The following is a 26,172-nucleotide window of genomic DNA, read 5'->3' on the forward strand; positions in this document are numbered from 1 at the left end:
AATCACACACACACACACACACACACACACACACAGCAGTCAATATGCACAGTGGAGGGAAATACTGTAGTACTTGACAGGTAGATTTTTCATGTTCCTGTCCTTACTTAAGTATATTACATAGCCATATCATTATCAATCACTATGACACTACTCATATATATGTTTTGTAAATTGTAATCAGGATCTACAAGAACACTCATCTGCAGAAAAAAGGCACAATATCACTTTATAACAGGCTGTGTTATATGAGGACCACATATGACAAGTACTTTTACTTCTAATACTTTAAGTGCATTTAAGAGCAAGTGCCTATATACTTTTACTTAAGTACAGATTGCTCTTACTAGATTCATTTTGTGCCTATTTAGTTACTTGTAGTTTTGCTTTAGCGTGAAGTCTTCACCATCACCACTGTGGTTCCATGGCGCCATCTAGGGGAAATAATGTGTTTGCATCTTGGACCAGAAGGGGGCGCTGTATCGCAGGTCGCAGATTATTACCAGGAGGGGGCGGTACTTCTGTGACGTGGCCCCGAAACAGGAGCTCTGACTTCCTGTGACGCGGTGCTGCTGCCGGGCGGGTTTCAGTTGTTATGGTTATTTTCCATTTCTGTCTTTGTTCATTTCACTTTTTAAGTAAAGTTTATTGTGGGGGGGAAAAGCCTGTGATTGAAAGACCACAGTGATGAATTGCAGGAACCCGTCTTGTAAGTAGTCCCAACATAATGTAGACCCGTGATTGAAATAGAAATGTCCACGACAAGTACAATGATGGGCTTTCTCAGCGTTTGTTTAAACATTTTTTCAATTAATGAATTTATTTTTAATCCGGCTTCTGGTCGCTAAACCTGGAGAGGTGATGGCGTTTCGCCGACAGCTAGCTTAGCCGGCTAAACTCATTCTAGCCAAGACACATAAACAATAGACTAGTACATAGTAGAGTGCAGTCTACAATACTATACACTGCAGTCTTCTATACTATACTACACTGTGAGGCTGAAGTCTACTATACTACACTATTACACTGCAGTCTACTATATACCACCTAAAGTAACCAATACATGAAATGATTAAATCGGGTAATATGAAATAGATCCACCACATTTGATGGATTATATATATATATATATATATATATATATATATATATGATAAAGCAACTACGATTTTGTGTGTGTGTGTGTGTGTGTGTGTGTGTGTGTGTGTGTGTGTGTGTGTGTGTATATGCAAACTTGCACCATTTCCTATTTTTGATACCAAGGTTAATTGTTTATTTATAATCTTAAGGTTTATTGTACATTGCCAATATGAATATCAATTGTCTTTATGTTTATAGCATATTGCCATTTTTTCAAAAAAAAAATTTGATTGTTTGATTCTTATTATTATTGACTGTTATTTTGACATGACCTCCTGCAACACCGCAATTTCACAGTCTGTGGCTGTCAGATGTTGACAACTGGTTTGATGTGTGCAGTTTCCCCAGCATGCCAGTAGACAGTAGAATCGTCCAGGAGCCAACTTCCTCCCTATCCAGTCTGGCTAGTGCTGCCCTCACCCTGGGGGGGACAGAGGAGGATGGGGACGATGGAAGATCAGCAGCTTGCTTCATCCCAGGGTCCAGTCATGGTTCTGAGGCTCCTGCTGCGGTTTACACAGCCAACCCTGGATCTGGCGAGGGCAGTAGTGGTAAGCTAAAGACTGTTAAACTACCCTCCGTAAAGAATGAATCTGGAATAGATATTTAATTATCGTTCAAATCTAAAATCAGTATTCATCCTGACAGCGAATAATAGTAAAAATTAACACATGCCGGCAGTGTGCCTTTTAGAATTTGGGGTAGGATTAAATTATATTGACTCTGAGATCAAGATCGCTCTTGTGGCAATTATTGCATCAATTTCAGTCTCTGATGCAATACAAGCATGCCTTGTTTGTGTATTTACATTGTGATATATCAAAAATTGTGCTGTATTTGCACAGCTGCAGGCTGGGGGTGTGGGGGAGGGTCTGTGTAATAAGAGGAGATATTAAATTTTAATTATATTACATTGTTATAGCAGTGGGGGCAATTTTCCAGCTGTTTGTTTGGCAGGACACTGCAGCTAACTGGAGACACTGTTTCCTAGCAATGTTTTTCACACACACATTCTCTGGTATGATGTGTTTTGAAGGCAAGAGGCCGGGAGCCTTGTTGCAGATCAATCGCCACTGTATCCAAGCAGCGTCTGCCAGCTCAGGAGCAGATGAGCTGCAGGGTCTGGGGGTGGCTGTGTACGACCAAGATGTCCTTGAACAGGGTGTGCTGCAACAAGTTGACCAGGCCATTCAGGAGGCCAGCCAAGCTGCTGCCAAGGCTGAGGCAGAAAAGGAATACCAGTCTGTACTGGATGATGTCAGGTAGGGCAGATTGCAGAGCAATGTATTTTTGTGATTCAGGTGTCAGATAAACTCAAATTGATAATTGATTGATAATTAATACAGCTAAGAAGCATGTTCTGACAAAGTTACTGCTATGTTGCTATATATGCCTATACAGTATAACACATGTTGGACCAATATACCAGGCCTCAAATTGTGACCAATACAGAAATCGGATAACAAGAGCAACATCAAACACGTGAAATATTTAAGAGAAGTGGCTTCATTTTCAACTTTTTGGAAATGTAAAAATTATTTTGATTGGGGAAAAAATAGCCTATGCTATCATGTTCTAATGACTCCAAACAAACAATAAAAGTCTAAAGTAGCAGACTCTAAAAGTGTTGAAAGGTCATTACCGAGACATCTGGTGGCATTGTTTAGGGGTTTATGGGAATTGTAGGTAACAGAGAAATATAATGATTACCTGTCACCACACTTTACTTATGATATTGCATGTTAAAAATATATTTTAGTAAGTGCAGTTTTCAAAATAAGAACAATTTCACAGCAATGAATTAGTTACTTAGTTTGTTACGATCAAATAATTATAGATAATAATTCATCCAATTAACCACAGAGTATCCATGTACTGAACTATCCTCCATGTTTTTCTATTTCAGGTCTGTTACAACCTCTCTTAAGCATATCAACAAGATTTTGGATCAGCTGTCTCCATATGCTACCTCCAGCAAAGACATCAGCAGGAAGATTGAGTCTGTGAAACGGCAGAAAGAGAACAAGGTGAAACACAATAAATGGTTTTGCATGAACTGTCCAGTGGCATTGGACACTTCTAAGTGAAATTCAGGATTTTCTTAATTAAAGATAATAAAAATAAAGGTTATTATTATTATTGTAACCTTTATTTGTATAGCGCCTTTCATACACAACATGTAACACAAAATGCTTTACATTTAAAGAAGGTCATCAGATAGTGACAATAAAAGCAAAGCAAAGTGCATTTACAAACCAGAATAATAAAATAATTAAAAGAATGAAAAAAATTTAAAAAACGGTAAGAATGAATGTTCCTCGGCGAGTTATTTTCTCATTTCATTAGAGTTTATGATTTTACTATCATGTAACTTTTCTTACCTGCATTGTCTTCCACTTTCTGGAATCGCCAAGACACATAAACACTAACATTCACCATGGGTTTCTGATGATGATGTGACAGTTAGTGTACCTTTACTCTCCAGGAAAAGCAGTTGAAGAAGATCAGAGCCAAGCAGAGGAGACTGCAGGCGGTGCTGGGAGGAGAGGACACTCTGCGGGTGGAGGCTGAGCTGCTGGCAGTGGACGATGGAGAGGAAGGTGTGTTAGTGGACAGAAATACAGTACAACTGCTCCAAATGTAAAATATATCTTCAGTTTCACTTTTTCTTATGAAATGGTTGCCCAACATTCTTGGTCATCAGCCTAAAAAAAAACTCACCATAAAAGGTGTTTTTAATGTTGTGGCTCATCAGTGCGTGTGTGTGTCCTCACCATAAAAGTGACAATCTATAAGGTTGTCTGTGTTTGGTTGATTACTCTGCAAGTCCCAGATGTCTTTTCTAGCTCTGGGTTTAACCTAGTCTTTGCTTTAAGACAGTCAAATTATTTTCTCCAAAGTTTGCCTTTTCATAGATTTTTTTTTTTTTTTAGGTGATGGGAATGTTTTTTCATCTGAGGGTGGTGGTGTTCTTTTAAATGTTGATCCATATGAACAGTTTACTAACCACAACTTGCTACGTAGCTTTACAAAATTCACCGCGACTGCCTTTCGCTTCTTTAACGTGTCCGAAGGAAAGGTTGTACCCACCACCAACAAAAGAAACCTTACACTACTCACAAAAAGTTAAGGATATTCGGCTTTCGGGTGAAATTTCAGGATTAACCTAAAATGCACTATAACCTTTACAGGTGAACTTAATTTGACCTTCTCTAAACTTTTGAATGCACATGTCCAACTGTTCAATGTTTCAGTACTTTTTGCACAACTTGCTGTTCTCTAACAAGGAGCTGAACGGCAAAATTCACTATAGGTGTTTCATCCATGAGTCGACCAATACATTTCCTGGTTCGATTAGAATTGGTATTTAAACAGTCCTCTTCATCATGCGGTTCACATTTTGACATCATGAGACCAAGACGACACCTAACAACTGATCAACAGTATGTTCTCAGAGGGAAGTGGCCACTGAGCTTAGAGTGTCACAGAGTGTCATCAGCAGGTTGCAACAGAGATACAGAGACTTGAAGAGTCACAGAAAGGCATAGAAGTGGACGTCCTTTGGCCACATCCCACACTGATGAGCGCTTCATTGTGAACAGTGCCCTGCGGAACTGGATGATGAATGCCACTCAACTCCAGGCACATTTAAGGGAGGTGAGAGGCACCCAAGTGTCACGTCAGACCAATCCAAACCGTTTACATCAGTGTGGTCTGCGTGCTAGACGACCTGCAAGGGTACCTGACCACACCACCAGGCACAGGCATCATCGTCTTGCACGGGCCAGGAAGCATTTACGCTGGATGAGGGACCAGTGGCCTCAGTGCTGTTCTCTGATGAAAGTCGATTCACGTTGAGCAGAAATGATGGCCGCCAACGATGTTGGAGACTCAAGGAGAGCGCTATGCATCAGCCACTGTTGTCACAAGACGAGCCTTTGGTGGTGGTGGTCTTACAGTGTGGGCAGGTGTGTCTAGTCAATACAGAACTGCCCTACAGTTTGTGAATGGTAGTGACAAGCCCATACTACCTGAATAACATCATTAATCCAGTCATTGTGCCCCTGCATGAACAACACAGGCCTAAGTTCATCTTCATGGAGGACAATGCTCCTGCTCATTGAAGTCGCATCATTAGGGAACAGCTGCTGGAGACTGGGGCACCTCAAATGGAGTGGCCTGCACTTTCTCCAGACCTGAATCCCATAGAAAACCTATGGGATCAGCTGAGTTGCCGTGTAGAGGCTCTTCACTCTGTACCCCAGAACCTCAATGACCTAACGGCCGCCCTTCAAGAAAAGTGGGGTGCCATGCCTCAGCAGACAATAAGTCCACTTGTGAACAGCATGAGACGTCGTTGTCAAGCTGTAATTGATGCTCAAGGACACATGACAAGTTATTGAGACATTGACATTTTTTGTTGTGGCATAACCACCACTGTTGTTGGCTTTCGTTTCAATAAATTGTTTGAGATGAGGAAATCACCATTGCATGCTTCTACTTAAATGCCCTACTTTCATGATATAATATCACTGTAGCGTGAACGTTTTACATTTTCCATAAATTTCACCCAAAAGCCAAATATCCCTAACTTTTTGTGAGTAGTGTATATAGAGGAGCATAATGCAAATACCATACATTGAATGTATGTTTCCGAAAATGTGCCGGCTAAAAATAGATAACATTTATGAAATTTTATAATTTTTTTCAAACAAGGTAATATTGCGTATTACAACTTAAACTGTTAGATTTCTTATTTGCTTTCAACCTTTTCGGTTAAAGTTAATATTTATACAGTGGGGCAAAAAAGTATTTAGTCAGCCACCAATTGTGCAAGTTCTCCCACTTAAAAAGATGAGAGAGGCCTGTAATTTTCATCATAGGTACACTTCGACTATGAGAGACAGAATGGGGGAAAGTCTAGGAAATCACATTGTAGGATTTTTAATGAATTAATTGGTAAATTCCTCGGTAAAATAAGTATTTGGTCACCTACAAACAAGAAAGATTTCTGGCTTTCACAGACCTGTAACTTTTTCAGGCTCCTCTGAGGCTCCTCTGTCCTCCACTCGTTACCTGTATTTATGGCACCGGTTTGAACTCTTTATCAGTATAAAAGACACCTGTCCACAACCTCAAACAGTCACACTCCAAACTCCACTATGGCCAAGACCAAAGAGCTGTCAAAGGACACCAGAAACAAAATTGTAGACCTGCACCAGGCTGGGAAGACTGAATCTGCAATAGGTAAGCAGCTTGTTGTGAAGAAATCAACTGTGGGAGCAATTATTAGAAAATGGAAGACATACCAGACCACTGATAATCTCCCTCGATCTGGGGCTCCACGCAAGATCTCAACCCGTGGGGTCAAAATGATCACAAGAACGGTGAGCAAACATCCCAGAACCACACGGGGGGACCTAGTGAATGACCTGCAGAGAGCTGGGACCAAAGTACCAAAGGCTATCATCAGTAACACACTACGCCGCCAGGGACTCAAATCCTGCAGTGCCAGACGTGTCCCCCTGCTTAAGCCAGTACATGTCCAGGCCCGTCTGAAGTTTGCTAGAGAGCATTTGGATGATCCAGAAGAGGATTGGGAGAATGTCATATGGTCAGATGAAACCAAAATAGAACTTTTTGGTAAAAACTCAACTTGTCGTGTTTGGAGGAGAAAGAAAGCTGAGTTGCATCCAAAGAACACCATACCTACTGTGAAGCATGGGGGTGGAAACATCATGCTTTGGGGCTGTTTTTCTGCAAAGGGACCAGGACGATTGATCTGTGTAAAGGAAAGAATGAATGGGGCCATGTATCGTGAGATTTTGAGTGAAAACCTCCTTCCATCAGCAAGGGCATTGAAGATGAAACGTGGCTGGGTCTTTCAGCATGACATTGATCCCAAACACACCGCCCGGGCAACGAAGGAGTGGCTTCGTAAGAAGCATTTCAAGGTCCTGGAGTGGCCTAGCCAGTCTCCAGATAGAAAATCTTTGGAGGGAGTTGAAAGTCGGTGTTGCCCAGCGACACCCCCAAAACATCACTGCTCTAGAGGAGATCTGCATGGAGGAATGGGCCAAAATACCAGCAACAGTGTATGAAAACCTTGTGAAGACTTACAGATAACGTTTGACCTCTGTCATTGCAAACAAAGGGTATATAACAAAGTATTGAGATTAACTTTTGTTATTGACCAAATACTTATTTTCCACCATAATTTGCAAATAAATTCTTTAAAAATCAGACAGTGATTTTCTGGATTTTTTTTCTTATTTTGTCTCTCATAGTTGAGGTGAACCTATGATGAAAATAACAGGCCTCTCTCATCTTTTTAAGTGGGAGAACTTGCACAATTGGTGGCTGACTAAATACTTTTTTGCCCCACTGTAGCTCCTGGGCTGTACATTGACGAGAGCCCTGGTTTTACACACATGCATGTTGTTTCTGTCTTGCTAGAAGCTGGACCGTCTACACTCGGCAGCATGCTGATGCCAGCTCAGGAGACGGAGTGGGAGGAGCTTATCCGGACGGGCCAGATGACGCCGTTTGGAACGCGCATCCTGCAGAAGGAGGAAAAGAAGGCGCCTCGAAAAGTGATGCTGGCTGAGAACTCGGCCTTTGACCAGTACCTGGCCGACCAAGCCAAGATGGCCACAAAGCGAAAGAGACCCATTCCCTTGATGAGGAAGAGGAAGAAGATCTCTGGGTCTGAGGGGGGTGCCAAGAAGGGGCCCAACACCTCATCCAATGACAAAAAGTTGCAGAAGCGCATGCGCAAACTTCAGGTGATTGCTCTGAGGGCCCACCCGAAGGCTCAACCCAAGGCTGAGCCGCAGCCCCCTAAGCCGAGGAGAAAGTACCGCGCTGAGGGCGAAGAGACAGATAGCGAGGGCTCAGAGTACCTGCCCAGCGATGAGCTCATGGACCCTGAGAGAGATGAAAGAGAGGCTGTGGAGGAGGGCTTTGGGGGAAAACAGGATCACAAAGACTATGAGTTAAAGGCCTTCAAGATGAATAATAAAAAGGGGAAAGGGCCGAAGTGTTGGAAGAAAAAGGAGGAGAGTGATGAGGAGTACTCACCTGACAGCTCAGGAGAAGATGAGGAGCATTCTGGGAAGAAGGGGAAGGAGAAGAGGTGTAATGACGATGGAGACGTAGAGTTGTACAGACAGAGAATGAGGTGGGATATCGTAATAAGAGGCTGATTTTTATAGACATGCAGTGGTTTATTTCATAGTCTTAAAGATTTATCTCTTTTATTATGATTAAATATTAATAATAATTATTAGTTGTTACTATATTGCATTCTGCATTCTTTTTATTTTGGTTTTACAAGGTTTGGCATTAAGTATGTTATGTCCACCTTAGGCAGTTATTATTTCCAAGTTGATCGGCAATATATGCATTTTAGCACATTCTGCTGCTTGGCTGTGTTTTAGTGCCGTACACTTCTCACACTGCGCTACAGTGTTTCTCATACGTTGATTTATGCCGTGCGGCCCGCCACAATATCAACAATGACCGCCACATATCAATTTTCTATTTATTTTACTATTTAAAATGGGTAAAATCTTATTTTAATTGTAGAGCTGCAATCAGTGCATTGATTCGCTCAGCCCCTCATTGTCACACACACACACACACACACACACACACACACACACACACACACACACACACACACACAAACAAACACATTGACAACGGACCTGTCTGTGAATAGCACCTCCTTTACGTGCACACCCTGAATCAAAACATGATCATGCGCGGGATGTTTAATGAATAGCCCCGCATCTAAAAATAGCCTCGATCTATTCAACTGTCATTCCAATTATACATTAAAGCACTTGAAAATAATATATCGTTAATGTGACATTATTGGAGAGGGAGCCGTTCCTCTAAATAAAGCAAACTAAAACATGTTTTTAATCAATTTCCTTATTGAACGAAACAAAAAAAGCACTGTGCGTAACGGGGACACTCAGTCACTGCACAATACATACGGTTTTCACATTCATTATACTTAAATGATAACAGTACACAGTATGCATGCTGTGTGTGTGTTATCATATTGCCTTTTTTTCATCACATCAGTGTTAATTTAATGCACCATAACCAGTGGTTATCACTGTGCTTCTGTGAACTTTAGTTAAACCAGTTGGTTACTGCTGGCTCTGGAGCACAGGGCCGGAGATAATCCCAGATGAGATTGGCAGCTGTTTCTTGACTAAGCAAATTCTCTCCCACTCTCTCTGCTCCGGTGCTGGCCTAATTATCCTCCAGCACATGCTTTTTACACACTCACTTGCTCTCTCATTCACTGTAATGCTCAAATTAATGGAAGAGCTGCCCTAATGAGATTTCATATTTATAGCCGTCAAATGATTTGTGTTGGCATGTGTCCCTCTCCCTGCACTACAGCAATGGAATGTCAATTCTTCTGCATTGACACGGCATGGATGGTAAGGCTAGCTTACATGAAGACTAATATTATTAGTGAGGGCGGTATTTGTAGTTGGGTGTGTGTAGGAAGGGGGTAGAAAAGTGTAATTAACTGAACCAATGCTTAGTTTTGACTTAATTAGAGAGTGTGGTCTCTCAGGCCCAGCTAAAGGACCAGTTTCATGGCAGGGTGACAGGACTGGGCCCAAATGAAGATGGATTCTTATCCTTTCCACCCCACACCTTTCTGGGGGAACCCGCACTACTAATTGTCTGTATCAATCTTCATTTGCTGCGTGACGACTGTGCCTCTAACTGCCCTCTCCTGCTCTATTTGAACAGCTCTGCTTATACATTTCCCTGCGTTACTGTAGATATTGCACTGCTTGCTGGGAATACTCCCAATACTCCCCAACTCACAACAAGTGACTTTCTGCACCACTGTGTGGGAGACGATAACATTAATTTAAAATTAAGCCCTGATGCTGCCAGGCTTTTAATTGGAGGTGAATATCTACTCTCAAAGTGAATTTAAATACAATGAGCTCTGCTCAGGTAGTAGAGCCAAGAACCAATGAGGAATTGTATCCCACGATGAACAACAATGCCAAACTCTTGACTCCAAATGTCCACATTAAAGAGCTTCACCATTGGTGTCGACCGTTGCGACCGATTTTCCAGTATACTGACTAAGCTGGTGGAGAGCAGTAGGTTTCTCAATAGTAAAGATGGGAACAAACATTTTTATAAGGCCTGGTTTGAAAAATTTCGAATATATGCTTGTGTCAAAGCGCAAATGTTGTGTAAGTTTTAAAATCTCTTTTTACCGTTGAAATGGTAACAATGAAGCATGTTCAATCAAGCTGCAACACAGATTTAAATTTTCTTCTTACTCTTTTTATAACTGTGGTTTTAACACACAGGGGATGGAAGAGACAGCGTCTCCGTGAAAGGGAGGAGAAGAGAGAAAGGGGGGAAGAGGAGACGGATGACAGCGATGCAGAATTTGATGAGGGGTTCAAAGTGCCTGGCTTCCTCTGGAAGAAACTCTTCAAGTGAGTGTAAACACGTTAAGATGAACAGAGATTCAGACTCTTTATGCATACTTATTGTTTGTATTGATTGTTTATTGAGTTTTAGGTCCAATACAAATACTGAAATCTTGACCCTTGCATTCATCATTTTGAGTAATTCATGATTTCCTTGCTTTGTACAAACAAGCAACTATGTCATGTTATGTTTTACCAGGTTTAGGGATCACAGCATTTTGACACTAAAAGAGCAAGAGCACAGTATTGAAACTGGTGTGTGTGTGTGTGTGTGTGTGTGTGTGTGTGTGTGTGTGTGTGTGTGTGTGTGTGTGTGTGTGTGTGTGTGTGTGTGTGTGTGTGTGTGTGTGTGTGTGTGTGTGTGTGTGTGGTTGGTAGGTAGGTAGGTAGGTATTGTGTGTCAACAAAGGAAGCAATTTCCAGTGATTCCAAATCACAAAGTTGATCTTAAACTCAACACTAAACGTACCCTATAGAGTGTATTCACAATAGATAGTGAGTTAGCTTTTTCCTGAGGATGTCAAATCATCTTTACACCGTGCACTCTGCTGATCACTATTTCCCTTTCTGAATATCGATATGTAAATGAATTATTTACCAATGCACCTTTTGATTTTGATCAGGGAGTGTTTTGTTTTGTGAGTTAACGAAAGTTTCCTCAAGCAAAATTCTGTTTGTGAGTGCATGTCTGTGTATACACACACACACACACCCAATCATTGCAGATACCAGCAGACAGGTGTGCGGTGGCTGTGGGAACTCCACTGTCAGCAGGCAGGCGGCATCCTGGGAGATGAGATGGGATTGGGTAAAACCATCGAGGTCATCAGCTTTCTGGCTGGACTGAGCTACAGCAAACTTAGGACGAGAGGGTCTAACTACAGGTACACACACAAACACACTAATAATAACAATATACAGACACACACACACAGACAAAAGCTAAGGGCAGCAACTGTGCACCGTGTACAATTAATATTTGATTAGGGGGATATCTGGTTGAGAGTATTCTATTGAATTATTAAGCATGTTTCAATTATTAGACTCCTCACTTTTTTACAACACACATCAGAAAAAACACTGACATGAAATTGTGTATGTTTGACTGAATGTGTGTGGTAGGGAGAGACTTAATACTTGTGGAGTTGTCTCTTATCCAAATTGGAATGAACCTTGAATAAGAAAAAAAGTGTGAATGTAGTGGTGGAACTACAATTCATCATTGAAATTCTGACATTGTGATTGTTGTGAAAAATCAGTTTTTCCTGGATCCAATGTTGTGCATTTTTCCAGAAGGCGTAGCTTCCCTCATGGTCAATACTGTGTCTGCTACAGACGCCCACAAATTGATTGCTTGCAAACTCAATTATGGCCCAGTATCAATAGCTTCCTCCAAGCAGACCATCATACTGGCCATTAGAGAGAGAGAGAGAGAGAGAGAGAGAGAGAGAGAGAGAGAGAGAGAGAGAGAGAGAGAGAGAGAGAGAGAGAGAGAGAGAGAGAGAGAGAGAGAGAGAGAGAGAGAGAGAGAGAGAGAGAGAGAGAGAGAGAGAGAGAGAGAGAGAGAGAGAGAGAGAGAGAGAGAGTTTATAAGTCCTCACAGAGGGATACACTGCGATGTTTTGCCTCTAAGAGAGTATTACCGCATCTTTTTGTAGAGCGCACATTTTGGACCGTAATACTCTGCCCTCACCTCCGTCTAATCCCTCATTTCCATTAATTTACTTCGGAAAAGGCAACATATTTTTTCTAATTAAGCACCTAGGGTGTGTGTCTGTCTGTCTGTCTGTCTTTCTTAGATATGAAGGTCTGGGCCCTACAGTCATCGTCTGCCCAGCTACAGTCATGCACCAGTGGGTGAAGGAGTTCCATACTTGGTGGCCTCTATTCAGAGTGGCTGTTCTGCACGATACCGGCTCCTTTTCTAACAAGAAGGTAGGGCGAGCATGTGATAGAAGTCTCCCCAGAACACCAGTTATCCTCTTGGGGGCACCAGAGGTCTATAGACACAGCGTCATGTCCCGTCTCTCTCCCCCTCCCTAACCGGTTCCTGCTCTGATGCAGAACGTTAGAAATACACACGCCATTAATCAGTCGCCACAAGAGATGTTTGGCCAAACATCTTATCAACATGTTTATACACAGAGAGGGAGGTGTGTCACTGAGCAAGGTTGTGTGTGTTTTACAGGAAAAGCTGATCCCAGAGATAGCAGCATGCCATGGCATCCTGATCACCTCCTACTCTGCGGTGAGGATCATGCAGGAGTCACTGCAGCGCTACGACTGGCACTACGTCATCCTGGATGAAGGCCACAAGATCAGAAACCCCAATGCTGGCATTACCACCGCCTGCAAGCAGGTACAATGTGATGGAAACAGGCAGACACACAGACGCAACGACGACCTTCCACTTTCAACGTTCTAAAGCTCTGGTGAGCTGGAGAGAAAACACATATCAGATACATTGCTAAGCAACTACATTTACAGAACCCCAAATGGAGTGCACTTTGTACGACTTAGTGTAGCCAGTAGAAGAACAAGGAATTACCACCAAACTTAGGTCTGGGTGATACTGGCCAGATTTCATTGGCAGAGGTGAACGATTCCAGGTTCAGACAGTCCTGCTAGGTTTTCTCTCCTCCCATGCACAGAGCCAGGTGATTGCACTCAGTCGTACCTGTGCATTATATCAATTAGCATATCTAGATGGTTGACTCCAAATACTGGGATGAAATTTTACCTTCCCACTCTCGAATATCCACTTCTACAATTCGGGATATTAAAATATTAAAAGTGTGTGTGTCTGTGTCTGTCTGTCTGTCTGTGTGTGTGTGTGTGTGTGTGTGTGTGTGTGTGTGTGTGTGTGTGTGTGTGTGTGTGTGTGTGTGTGTGTGTGTGTGTGTGTGTGTGTGTGTGTGTGGAGGGGGTGGGGGTCAGAGGAAAGCGCTTGGAAGAAAATGTACATTATTACAGTCACTAGCCCACTACACTACATATTTGAACGATGTGAATCCTAAATGTTTCAATCCTGTAGTTCCGGACCCCACACCGCTTTATCCTGTCGGGCTCCCCCATGCAGAACAACCTCAAGGAGCTGTGGTCTCTGTTTGACTTTGTGTTTCCTGGAAAACTGGGCACCCTGCCCGTCTTCATGGAGCAGTTCTCCGTGCCCATCACGATGGGAGGCTACAGCAATGCCTCACCTGTACAGGTACTTTATCGAAACGCACACTGATACGAGGACACACACACACTGATATACACACAGATGTAATTCCTCCATGTATAAGTTGGAAGGCAGTGTTGAACTGAAGTAAAACCCCAGTGAGTGAGAGAGAGAGAGAGGGAGAGGGAGAGAGAGAGACCAAAGTGGAGAGCCGTGGAGCTAAATTGTAGCCCTTTGTCATTAGTATCCAATCGTTATTAACCCACTGACGGTATGGATTTAATTATTTAAGCTGGCTATCGATGCTTCTTTCGCTGTGGATAATAAAAACCTTTACTAATTATTAATGTTATTAAATGGACAGAAGGAGCTACGCTCCACTGCCTTATCTCTTTCTTCTTTCTAGAAATTCTCACAGTGGCAGTACAGGCTCTCGGCTGGGTGTTGCATTGTGTCTACGTGTGCTTAGATGTGATGTAAAATCGTGCATTGTGGGGGATGGGTGGGCCTGGGTTTGGGATCCATTACTGACGTGTGCATTTATACTCCTGCATGAACCCACTCAGCATCACTCTAACAAAAAACACTGGATCTGCTGCTGTCCTCCTCCTTTCATCAGCTCTCTGGCCTCAACTGGGTCCTGTAACCCAGCGTGTTATCGCCCCCCAGGCTCTGCCGGTGGGGTGGGGGGTTCCTGCGGACCCCCAGTGAGTTAATGTTTAAAAGGCTAACGGCCCTTGAGCCCTGATTCTGGATCGGGTGCAGAATGCTCCTTGGGATGGACTCCTGATGTGAGCTGCGACCACATGGGGTTATTTCTGTGGGTTCTTCTGTTTGTTTTCATTAGTTTGTTTGTTTGTTTGTTTGTTTTTGCGAAGTGGAGCAGGCCGACAGAAGTGATGACATAGGAAATCTCGGTCCCTCCAGACCTTGCAGCACTCTGATCAATGTTTAATGGCTGCTTGTGCTGAGAGGGGTGGATGAGAGAAGGAGAAAGAGGGGCTAAATGACAATCATGCCCCAGGGTACATGCACTTTGACAGGTGTGTGAGCCCAAGAGTCTGAACTGCATCTTCCTTCTATTATTATGCAGTGTTACTTCTTGTGCTCTTGATAGTAGTGACGCACTGATTAGATATGGTAGCAGATCCCTGGGGGGTAATTCACGAATAATGGTACTAGATATCGATCCACAATAAGGCAAAAATAAGGCATTGGTATCTGAGAATATTCCCACACACAACAATCTACACAAAAATATAAATGAAAACTTCCAGGATTTACTTATTTTTGACGGATGGAAGCATGTAAGATGTCTAATGGAAAACTAATGATGATTATTTCCCCATTATTACTTCCTGATGACCTTAAGCAAACAATCTTTACCGTTCAGCAATAGTAATGTATCTGATTGGTCCTCTGTACCAGCCCTCACTTAAAGTTTAGGACTAATAATCAGTGTCGGCAGTGGAGAAGTGGCACCGCTGCTTTGTGCTCCTGGGGTGCGAGTCTAGGTGTCTGGGGGTCTCGGGGTCTGGGTACCTTCCGGCGGTTAACTGTCCCCGTCTCATGTCCAGGTCCAGACGGCGTACAAGTGCGCCTGCGTGCTGAGGGACACCATTAATCCTTACCTCCTCCGGCGGATGAAGGCAGACGTGAAAAACAGCCTCTCCTTACCAGACAAAAATGAACAGGTATTCTCCATGTCCAGCAGCGTTTTACCCCTTTCTGTCCCAGCTGTTGTGAAGTCTCCGTTTGCTAAGATATCTTAACTGGGCAGGTGTTTATTTGATTGAAAGTTACGCTTTCTACCACTTTCAAGGAGAAATTGATGAATGTGTGCGACCGTCGCTCGGTGAAGTCGGCTAATAAAGTCCCGGCAAAGTAAAAGGATCAGGTATTCATTACGGCTGCTCTCGGTTCTGTCCCCGTGGCCGAGGCCGTCCAACTCCCCTGTCCAGTTCAGCTCATTAAGTCTGTCCCGGGAGACAGGAAGGGCTCCCTAAAAACATAGACTGCTTCCTCCTCATTTTTCTGCACACACACTCCACTTCATCAAGGAGCTTTAAAGAGTACGTTCACTGCTCATTACACAGTCTTATACTGCTGTGTGTGTGTGTGTGTGTGTGTGTGTGTGTGTGTGTGTGTGTGTGTGTGTGTGTGTGTGTGTGTGTGTGTGTGTGTGTGTGTGTGTGTGTGTGTGTGTGTGTGTGTGTGTGTGTGTGTTGTAGGTTCTGTTTTGCAAACTAACAGAGGACCAGCGCCAGGTGTATCAGAGCTTCTTAGATTCCAAAGAAGTCTACCAGATACTGAATGGTGACATGCAGGTAACAAATATTGATAGAAGGGGGAAGGAGGTGGGGCGGGGCATCATTTGGTGTTAGAAGATAACTTCTGGGAACATGACATGGCTTATTCATCATTTAACCCGCTCTCTTAGTTATCCTGCACCTTAGGAGTGCACCTCCTGTTCCGTGAATTACAGATTCAAGAGGTTTATTCGTCACATACATATACATACTTTCATACATATATGCAGTTGGCAGCTGTATGGAACCATTTCATGATAAAGTTAAAAAAATACTAATAAAAGACAAGGAATGAAAAGGAAGTAAAACAAAATCTGCTATTTACCACCAGTTATTTTACAGTACACGGTATGTATGTAACACTTTTAAGCGGTGTGAATCTTTCATTGATCCATACGCTTACATTACAAGCAAAACTGCCAAGTAAGAGTGTTTTAACTCGACAGTGTACAATCAAAGAAAGAACTTCTCCCAACTATACCTTAAATCTCCTCTGTGCATCATTTTTCAGACTACAAGTTAAGCAGCTTCTAGTACTAGCTAGCATCTATAAGGTGTTGTATGCTAATTTAAACATATGTCTTTGCTGTTAAGATGGTCTGGATGCATTTGGCAAATAAATGAAACAATACCCGGGCTTGGTATTCAGTGTTTGGTTCTTAGACTGGCATTTCCATTTGCTTTTCGGCGTATCACTACTTATTTCAGTGTTGTGCTCTTTCCTGTGCACTTCACAGATCAACACCTAAAGTGGTGTAATTAGCTTTATCTGGCTGAGTAAATGTTATTGTACTGGTAATAGCATGCTTGAGCCAGGCTCTCTTTATGAAGGTCTGTTTAAGGAGCTTGTAGGTTGCTCTTCTCACAATTAGCCCAAGCCTACCCTGGAGAGTGACTCTCTCTTACCAGCCATTCATCACTACTGACCCAAATGGATGTGGTCAGAGAGCCAGGGGTGACCACTGCAAAATACATACACATACACACACAGTGGTCACTCTCAGTCCATTAACCACCATTACTAATGCAGTGGCCATTGGGCCTTCATCAGAAACACAATGCAACCTTTATTATCCGTGAATAAATAATGCAGCTCATTCTTGTAGACCAAAGTAAATGCATTTCATTGTTAAAAGATGCAATACTGTTCCATTCCACCCTGTTACATTACATTTTGCTCATGTAAATAAGGTATCTAAGAATTTTGGATACCAGAAATTGTGTGAAGGATTTTTTTTTTCTGGTTTGTTTCAGGTATTCTCTGGTCTGATAGCGCTGCGTAAGATATGTAACCACCCGGACCTGTTCTCGGGCGGCCCGCGGATGCTGAAGGGCATCCCGGAGGACCAGCTGACCGAGGAGGAGCACTTTGGCTTCTGGAAACGCTCCGGAAAGCTGATGGTGGTGGAGTCTCTGCTGCGCCTCTGGTTCAAGCAAGGCCAGAGAGTCCTGCTTTTCACGCAGTTCAGACAGGTCTGGAACACTCCCAATACTTCACTGATACATGCAGTTTTTCTTATAAATATATAGGAAAAAATCTAGTGGTCATATGCATAGTTTATAAACATGCTTGGCTTTTGATTGCTTCATTTATATGATAACATTTATTAAATGGGACCTCTTATGGAAAAATGCACTTTTGCAGTGCTTGTGCACATACATTTCGGTCTCTGATGGCTCTATGAACATCCCACATTGTAACATATAGACAGACATATAGACATAGACATATAGATAGACATATGACAGAGAAATAAGGAAACGCATAATAGGTCCCCTTTAACACAGATAATTTGTCAAACAGGCAAGTGTAGAGCAGTGGCCTGTGTGTGCATGCGTGTGCTCCATGGTGCCTGCAGCAGATTATTTACTTTGCCACATGGATAATTGCAATCAGACGAAAAAACAAGGGCAAATTGCACTCAGCAGCAAAACGTTATGGTATTTGCGCCATGATATCATTAATGCAATATCTTTTGTGAATCGGGCAGTGAGACAACAAAAATATAAAAATTCGCCCCTGGCCACGATCAATTAGTTGTGGAGGCCAATATCAACATTGCGATAAATATATACGATTTATTGTGCGGCCTGTGCTCTAATGCATAATCTAAGTGGTATTTTCTGCAAAAAACTTAAACATGTTTTGGGGACCTCAGAGACCATGTGACCAACTGCCTCCCAACCTGCTGCATTTTGCAGTGCTGTAATTTTGGTTGTTTGTATAAAAAAATTGGAAATAGCTTTTTTTAGTCCAAAATGAGATTGTCCAAGTTGTTTTCTATCTCTCAACGTATTTTCAAAACTGAGTTTAATTTCTAAATATTAGATAAATATTAAAAAGTCGGGGCTATGTGCTCCGTCGGCATTAGTTGAGTTACTCACCAACAAGTTGTTGAACACATGGCGATCTGACGGTTCCTTTGACGCAAACATGCAGATAAAGATCATCCTTACATATTCCAAGTGATGTGAAGTCAGAATGTGAAACCGTTGTTATAAGTTAAGGTTAGAAATTTTATAGAATGGTGAATAATAAGACAGTGTCTTCCTCGTGTGATAAAACGCTGGCACCATTGACGCTGTCTCAAAGGACGTGAAGAAGAGGAGCTGACGTCACTTTAATGAAACAACAACAAATAAACACCGCAAGCAACAAATTTCACTTCTCCGTGAAAACGTAATGTCTGTGTTGTTATGGATTATGAGAAGACAGTGGCAGATGCTCTCAATTGTATGGCCGAAATCGCCAAATGTAGCTGCTCCCAGGAAACAGAAATTCCCAGAATTCAAATGGCTGGGAGGACCTCACCCATTGCATTCCATTGCAGAGAATTGCTGTTCCCTGGTTTTCATGTGTGCAACCTGAAATGTGGCACTTTCTTAAAACTTATTGTTATGAAACAATACAGGCAGGAAATTGTAACATTTAGAAGTCAGAAAATAATAGATTGGACATTGTAGTATAGTGAGCTTAGAATGAAAAAAATAAATAAATAACCTTAAAATTAAAGGATTCATTTTTTCCAATATTTGAATAAATTAATGATTCAAATATTATTTCAGAAAAACACATTCAACATGGTATCATTGAAGGAGTGTAGCACTATCCAAATGTAACCATTTAAAGCACTAATTGGGTTTCTAAATAGTTGTTTTGTGCTGTAAAAGTCTGGAAATGCTTCTAAATGTTTAAAGCCTGATTCCTTAGAACTTCTGTTTCCAAAACCTTCATATTTAATTAGTCATAGCTTCCAAAATATTTGTGTGATTCCCACAAATTATACCTTGTTTTGAAGCTCTGATTCCACACTTTCATATTATGTGAAAAACTAAAATGTCAAATTTTGGGGTGCGGTGGGTCCTATATATATATATATATATATATATATTAACTTGTTGAAAAACAGCATAATAGGTCCCCTTTAAGCATTTTATTGATCCTTCAGGGGTACATTGGGTCATCTGTTTTGATGTATTAAATGATCTATTTTGAGTAATATAATTTAAATTCCTGAGTCACTGTTGATCCTGGTGAATTCTCTGTCTGATGTCTGTCCATTATTCTATTCCTCTCCTGAACCCACTGTCTATAAAGTTGTTCTGTTGTGTGTGCATATCTGCATATGCAGGCATGTGTGTGTGCCTGCCGCACGTGTGAGGCCCCAGCTGTTGCAGTCAATACCAATGAGATTATACCTCACAGGGAACCTGAGACCCTGTCAGTATCTCTGTCCATGTAATATTAATCTGTTCTAATCCTGTTAGAGATAATCCAAACCCCTCTCTCTCCATCTCTCTCTCTCTCTCCTCCTTCTGTTATTCTGTGTCACCCAGATGTTGGGGATCTTGGAGGTTTTTGTACGGGAGAACAACTACTCATACCTGAAAATGGACGGCACCACCCCCATCGGCTCCAGGCAGCCCCTCATCACTCGCTACAACGAAGTGAGGATTACCCCTCTCTAATGGCTCTAAGTGACTCGTGAAAATCCCCTCCTTGGGGGACGACACTTCAGCATGAGCTTGCTCACCCTCGGGGGGGGGGGGGGGGGGGGACGACGACACTAATGGAAGACAATCTGTTGTGCACCCCATTTTAATTCTTTATTTTTCTGGAGAAATCTATACATAGCAATATGATAATTTTGTAACCATGGTGGCCAACATGCAGGCCACCATGTGGCCTGCAGTTAAAACCAAGTTGACCTTCGCCTTTCTAAGAAGATATAGAACATGGTTTATGTGTGGACATATTTCTGTGCTGTGTAGACCTTAAATGGTGATGAGTGCACATAAATCTCTTCAGAGGAAGTTGATAAACCTGTTGTAGGTTCCCTCGCTTCAAATACATGGTTTCATTTACTGTACCCACTAATGCTAATCCAGTCAATTCATTAAATTAGTATATCATTTCACCTCCTCATTATAAAGCAATCCAATTAACAGAATAAATTGCATGAATGCTTTTTATTGCAACAAAGCTCCATAAATGGATCTTTACAGTCTGCTTTTGATGATTCTGTTCCTTTAATCTAGAACAAGTCCATTTTCATCTTCCTGTTGACCACCAAAGTCGGCGGTCTGGGTGTAAACCTCACTGGAGCCAACCGAGTTATCATCTATGATCCAGACTGGAACCCCAGCGTTGATACACAGGTTGGGAACACACACACACACACAGACACACACACACACACACACACACACACACACACACAACCACACTTTTATTATTACCATAAAACTTGGATTTTTACCCTTATCCATGCTTTCATTTTCCTGTCTCTGCGTGGGTGGTTGTGGTCGTGTGTGTTCATGATCACGTCCCTAATTTCCCTGAAAGTGTTTTTAAAGGGGTCTACCCCCACAATTTATATATATTTTTTTACTTATAATGTTTTGCTGCAATTCTCCTGTTCAGGCCCGGGAGCGAGCATGGAGGATCGGACAGACGCAGCAGGTGACGGTCTACAGGCTGCTGACGGCCGGAACCATCGAGGAGAAAATCTTCCACAGGTCGGACAGACGGACTGAAAGGCTGTGTGTTGTGCTGTTTCACTCTCTGGAGTGGGGGTTCCAAACATTTTTATTGGCAAGGCCCCCTTGGTATAGTAAGCTTTGGCTGAGGTAAAAAAATAAATAAAAATTAAGAAATGTCAGAACAAATAATTCCTCTGCATGGGAAGGATCAGGAGGGTCCCCTGCAATTCTGTCACAGCCAGTCCCCCCCCGCCCCCAACAAAAAAAAAATTATTTATATCTATGATAATGTAGGTTCCTAAACCACAGTGAGTAGTAGAAGCGACACTAAATGTTGTAGTGTTTCCAGTTACCTTTTAGGGCGTGAATATTCCCTCATTATGACACGGCTAATTGCTCATTTTCGCTGCTGCATCCCGTTACTCAGTAATTGAAAATCTTTGTTGTGTACTTGAATGGCCAGGATTTCTCAGCTATTGCTTGTTTCATTCAAAGTGCTTTTCACGGAGGCCTGCTGTGTTTCTAGTTTGATAGAACGGTGACAGGTGGAGGTCGGCGTGAGGGCAAGATTCTTGCTGGATGGATGTCTGGTTTCATTTCAATCCCCTTGCAATATTATATGTAATGTTTTAATGTAATGACACAACCTGTAATTCTTATCAAGCTCAAGTTTGATTATGCTTTTTTATTGTTTTTTATTTATTTGTTTATTTTAATCGTTTAGGCAAATCTTCAAACAGTTCTTGACCAACCGTGTTCTGAAGGACCCCAAACAACGTCGCTTCTTCAAGTCCAATGACATTTATGAGCTGTTTACCCTATCCAATCCTGATGGAACCCAGGGAACAGAAACGAGCGCCATATTTGCAGGTCCGTGTTCTTAAAACTGTTTTTGCTTTCATTCAAATCTTCTCTTTCATTATATTTTTCTTATTTCTAATCTGTAAATAACCTTGTTTCACCAGTAAATCAAACGCATTTATTATATTTATTTATCTACTTTTTTCAACCCTTTAATAGGCACAGGTTCTGATGTTAAGAAACCAGAGAGGCTCGGGTTGCTACACAGGTCTAGCAAGTCGGACCACACACACAAACACTCCAACACGCACCAGAGCCACGGCCCTACAGCCGAGACCCGTTCCTCAGATAATGGCTGCGCCTCAATAGACGAGAACGCATTCTCGTGCAAAATAAACTCTCAGGTTGATCAAAATGGTCTGACACACGGCCAGACGACTGGACCGAGCAGGGAAAGGAGGCTGAAAGAGACGGACAAAGACTCAGACTTGGCCCCGCCCATTCCACAGAAACACGCGGAAAAGAAGAAGCACTGCAACCAAGGTGACGCCGACAGACGCAAACGCCAGAAACATGGACACTCCCGTGGAACACGCTGCGAGGGCCACAGGATCTCCCACCTGGTCAAGAAGAGGACATATAAGAAGCAGGAAAACGAGGAGAGTAAAGAGAAGGAGGAGAATAAGAACAATGATGATTACGTCCTGGCCAAGCTCTTCAAAAAATCTGGTACACGATCACAATCAGAGCTTTCTTGTTCATGCCTAAACACAAAACAACAAACATCTCTGATTAAGTGTTGCTGTCTCTTCCCTTCATCTGACCCGCCCAGGTATCCACAGCGTGATGCAGCATGACACCATCATAGAGGCCTCCAACCCCGACTTCGTCCTTGTGGAGGCAGAGGCCAACAGGGTTGCGAAGGAGGCCTTGAAGGCCCTGAAGGTGTCGCGGCAACAGTGCAGGCTGCCGTACAGCAGACCTCCGGCCCCATCCGCCCGGTAATATCACGTGCATTCTTCATTGCGGTTCTGAGTTGACATTTAGCTTCCTCTACCTAATGTAACATCACGTCTGATCGGCGTATCTCCCTCTCACTCTCTCAGACAGCGGTTTGGACAGAAGAAGAACTCCCTTCTCTTGGCGCTGTCTGCCAAAGCTACATCCAATTCAGACAAGTGCAAGGTAACTTCTATTTAACGATTAAGAATGAGCTCACATCTGCTGAAATGTTAAAGTGGTAATTCGTAACATTATTTAGTTGAAAAATCTCATATTTTTATACTTTATATAGCTGGCACTCTAAGAAACAGCCATTCAATGTATTTGTGTTCTGCATGTGCTACCCCTATGCTGTTTCCATTGTTGTGGCGGGGTCTGCCTTTCTGGACAAGAACGCCAAGATTGGGCATGAGCAAGATGTATTGGGTGAAGCAGTGCAGGCAGTAAACTGTTGATATGGATGGAAATGCACTTAAAAGAACAGCACCCTCAGATGAAAAACTACTTCCCACAACCTGAAGTGACCAAGAAAAAAAAAATTGAATGAATCGAATGGAATTCTGGGACTTTGAGAGGCGAATTCACAAAGAAATAGTTTGCGGCTACTCTTTTTGTCCGTTTTACAAAAGATACTGCGCTAATGATAAGCTAGTGCAAACGCGGCCATGAAGGTTTGCTGCTGATTGCAATTTGCGCTTGTTTTGCGTCTGATCGCAAAAATCCATGTAGCAAAGTAAATAATCCGTGTGTCAGCGGGGAGAGGGGTCTCCATTGCAGAGTCATTACGCATTTATGCCACTGCTCTACACTTACCTGTTAACTGAATCAACGTTTCAACAAGTTGCTTTTGGAGTGTGTTTTGAAAACCACAGACTGCTTGTTCTGTTACCTACAGATGCTGTGACAGTAATAATAATTATAATAATAATGTCAAAGTATAATTTACAGATCACTGGAAGTCTGGGCCTGACACTGCTTATAAATGCACTTCAATTGCACCAGCTCTCTGAAAAAGATTGCGCAGCACTCCCTTTTTTTTGGTCTCGAACAGTTACCACCAGCTCTCTACAGATGGTAATAGTGTCACTCTAACTGCGTGTGGCTATTAGCGCCGGTGTTTGTGAATTGGCCGCTATTCGCCACAAGGCTCATTTGCATAGAATGGGGCCAATTTTGCCCCAAATGTATGCATAATACCTTGTTTAAATATGTGCAAATAGCACCAGGGCAGCGAGACGCTATTCTTGTGGCAGCACAGGTAGCAGTGCATCACGGTGTGAATTGGACGCTCGCTTTTTCTGTTATTTGCGCCGGTTTAGCGCCCGCAAATGCAGCGCAGTCCCCTTTTGAATTCCCCCGAGTGTAATTTACCCAACACCGATGATCCGATGGATTTCCACTTAAAACAAGCTGATCTCTGATCAAAATCGTTCACTTGCGTGCACTCATACAACGCGTCTCTTCTTCCTCGCTGTAGGATGCTGCCATTATAAAGAAATTGTCTTCTAAGGTGCCCGGCTCGGCGGCTCATTTCAGCGGCGAGGCGGCAGAGGACGGAGACTCCGGCTCCACCCTCCTCTCCTCCTCTTCTTTGCTGGCCAAAATGAAAGCCCGCAACCACCTCAGCCTGCCCTCCAGCCGAGGGGGGGAGGCCGAGGAGGAGGAGGAGGAGGAGGAGGTAAGAGTGGCAGCAGCCAGCGGGGTCCTGCAGCCCCCTAGCAAGCACGACGAGCTGCTGGTGGACCTGCGTAACTTTGTGGCGTTCCAGGCCCAGGTGGACGGGCAGGCCAGCACCCAGGAGGTGCTGCAGTATTTCACACCCAGACTGACCCAGGCACAGGCCCCCGTCTTCAGGGAGCTGCTCCGGAGCATCTGTGACTTCCACAGAGCCTCCGGGCAGGAGGGCATATGGAGGCTAAAAGAGAGCTACCAGTGAATGCAGCGGGGGACGGATGGAGACCCTAAGCTGTGAGAAGGACGACTCCACATAACATCCATTGTTTGTTCAATTTTATTATTTTTTTGTGAGCTTGTTTCTTTCAATTTGCTCCTTAAGGATGTCTCCGGTATGACAGCAGTTAAATTTTTTTTTAATACTGTATGGTGTGTATGGATGGTATAGTGCTCATTTAAACTTTACATTTAATTTTCTTGTCAAAGTGGTTTTACATATTTAAAATGTACTCTTTGAGTCATTGGGGAAATCACAGGATTAATAATAACCACATGATTACGGCTCGTCAGTTATCTTGTACTCACTGAGCACTTTATTAGGAACACCTGTACAACTACTTATTCATGCAATTATCTAATCAGCCAATCACAGTAGCAGTGCAATACATAAAATCATACAGATACAGTTCAGCAGCTTGAGTTAATGTTCACATTGATGTGAACATTAACTCACCAGAGTACTAAGTGTATTGCACATATCTTGACAGATCTCAGTGATCTCAGTGTTTTCGACGGTCTGCAGAACTTGGTGATGGTCCAGAATCTGAAAGGAATGTTTCCAACATCTTTTGGAATCCATGCCGAGAAGAATTGAGGCTGTTTTGAGCGCAGGGAGGCCCCACCCAGTATTAGTATAGTGTTCCTAGTAAAGTGCTCAGTGAGTGTAGCTATCGGCTAAGTCTTGATCGGGAGAAACCTGAACCACATGTTATCTCTCAGATGTAATTGAGAGTTGGGGAGAGAAGTATATTAAAAAAACCTCATCAAACTTTTTTTTTTTTTTACACCTGGAAATACTTGACTTTTTATGTTTCTGTACTCAACTGAAAGATGAAGCCGTAAGTTGTGTTGACTAACGATTTACTCAGCCGCCGTGATTATTTCCAACAAATCGTATTTATGACCAGCTGATTCGGTACTGTGAGAATGTAAAATATGCAATCTGCCGGTGCATCACAAACCTTTTCTACCACCGTTGTATACTGTTCTTGTGAAATGTTTCAAATGTAAGATGCGATGTTTAGCCACTAAAATACATTTCTGCGGTGTAATAAAACTGTTTGAATACTTGGGGTCGCCCCTCAAGATTGTGTATCAAGTCCCTAGACTTTTAATTTGTCTACAAACGGAAGCGCCCGTTTCCAAATCAGGAGGATTTTACAATGGCCTTCCTCGCTGGCTAAACTAACTAAACAGACCTGCCTCTGTAATTTCATTGTTATGTGAAGAACAACTACAAAAGTCGTAGTAATCTTTGAGTTTGAAACTATTTGAACAATCTCAAATCGCACAGTTTGAGCATCCTATCACGGTTTTGGGCAGGCTG

At 42.6% G+C, this 26,172-nt stretch overlaps 1 protein-coding gene across 1 annotated transcript; it reads left to right on the forward strand.

Annotated features, from left to right (window-relative positions):
• The first annotated feature begins 607 nt into the window (after nucleotides 1–607).
• On the forward strand, nucleotides 608–25,888 carry ercc6 (excision repair cross-complementation group 6). Its single transcript, XM_080017141.1, has 22 exons — nucleotides 608–709; nucleotides 1,480–1,691; nucleotides 2,177–2,402; nucleotides 3,047–3,167; nucleotides 3,626–3,740; nucleotides 7,597–8,320; nucleotides 10,506–10,637; nucleotides 11,357–11,515; nucleotides 12,431–12,566; nucleotides 12,820–12,990; nucleotides 13,666–13,842; nucleotides 15,375–15,491; nucleotides 16,029–16,124; nucleotides 17,361–17,579; nucleotides 19,944–20,054; nucleotides 20,646–20,765; nucleotides 21,031–21,125; nucleotides 21,814–21,959; nucleotides 22,110–22,619; nucleotides 22,723–22,891; nucleotides 22,997–23,075; nucleotides 24,370–25,888. The coding sequence occupies exons 2-22, from the start codon at nucleotides 1,490–1,492 to the stop codon at nucleotides 24,826–24,828; spliced, it is 4,284 nt and encodes a 1,427-aa protein (XP_079873267.1). The 5' UTR covers nucleotides 608–709; nucleotides 1,480–1,489; the 3' UTR covers nucleotides 24,829–25,888.
• Nucleotides 25,889–26,172: the final 284 nt, after the last annotated feature.

This window comes from Zeus faber, assembly GCF_960531495.2.
Source record: "Zeus faber genome assembly, chromosome: 16".
NCBI classification, from domain to species: domain Eukaryota; kingdom Metazoa; phylum Chordata; class Actinopteri; order Zeiformes; family Zeidae; genus Zeus; species Zeus faber.

Bases quoted from the DNA above. Each gene is read 5' to 3' on its own strand.
- ercc6 (XM_080017141.1), top strand. From the start codon at position 1,490: ATGCCAGTAGACAGTAGAATCGTCCAGGAGCCAACTTCCTCCCTATCC. The intron at 8,321-10,505 runs GTGGGATATCGT...TTTAACACACAG, and splicing joins TTGTACAGACAGAGAATGAG to GGGATGGAAGAGACAGCGTC. The intron at 22,892-22,996 runs GTAATATCACGT...TCACTCTCTCAG, and splicing joins CCTCCGGCCCCATCCGCCCG to ACAGCGGTTTGGACAGAAGA.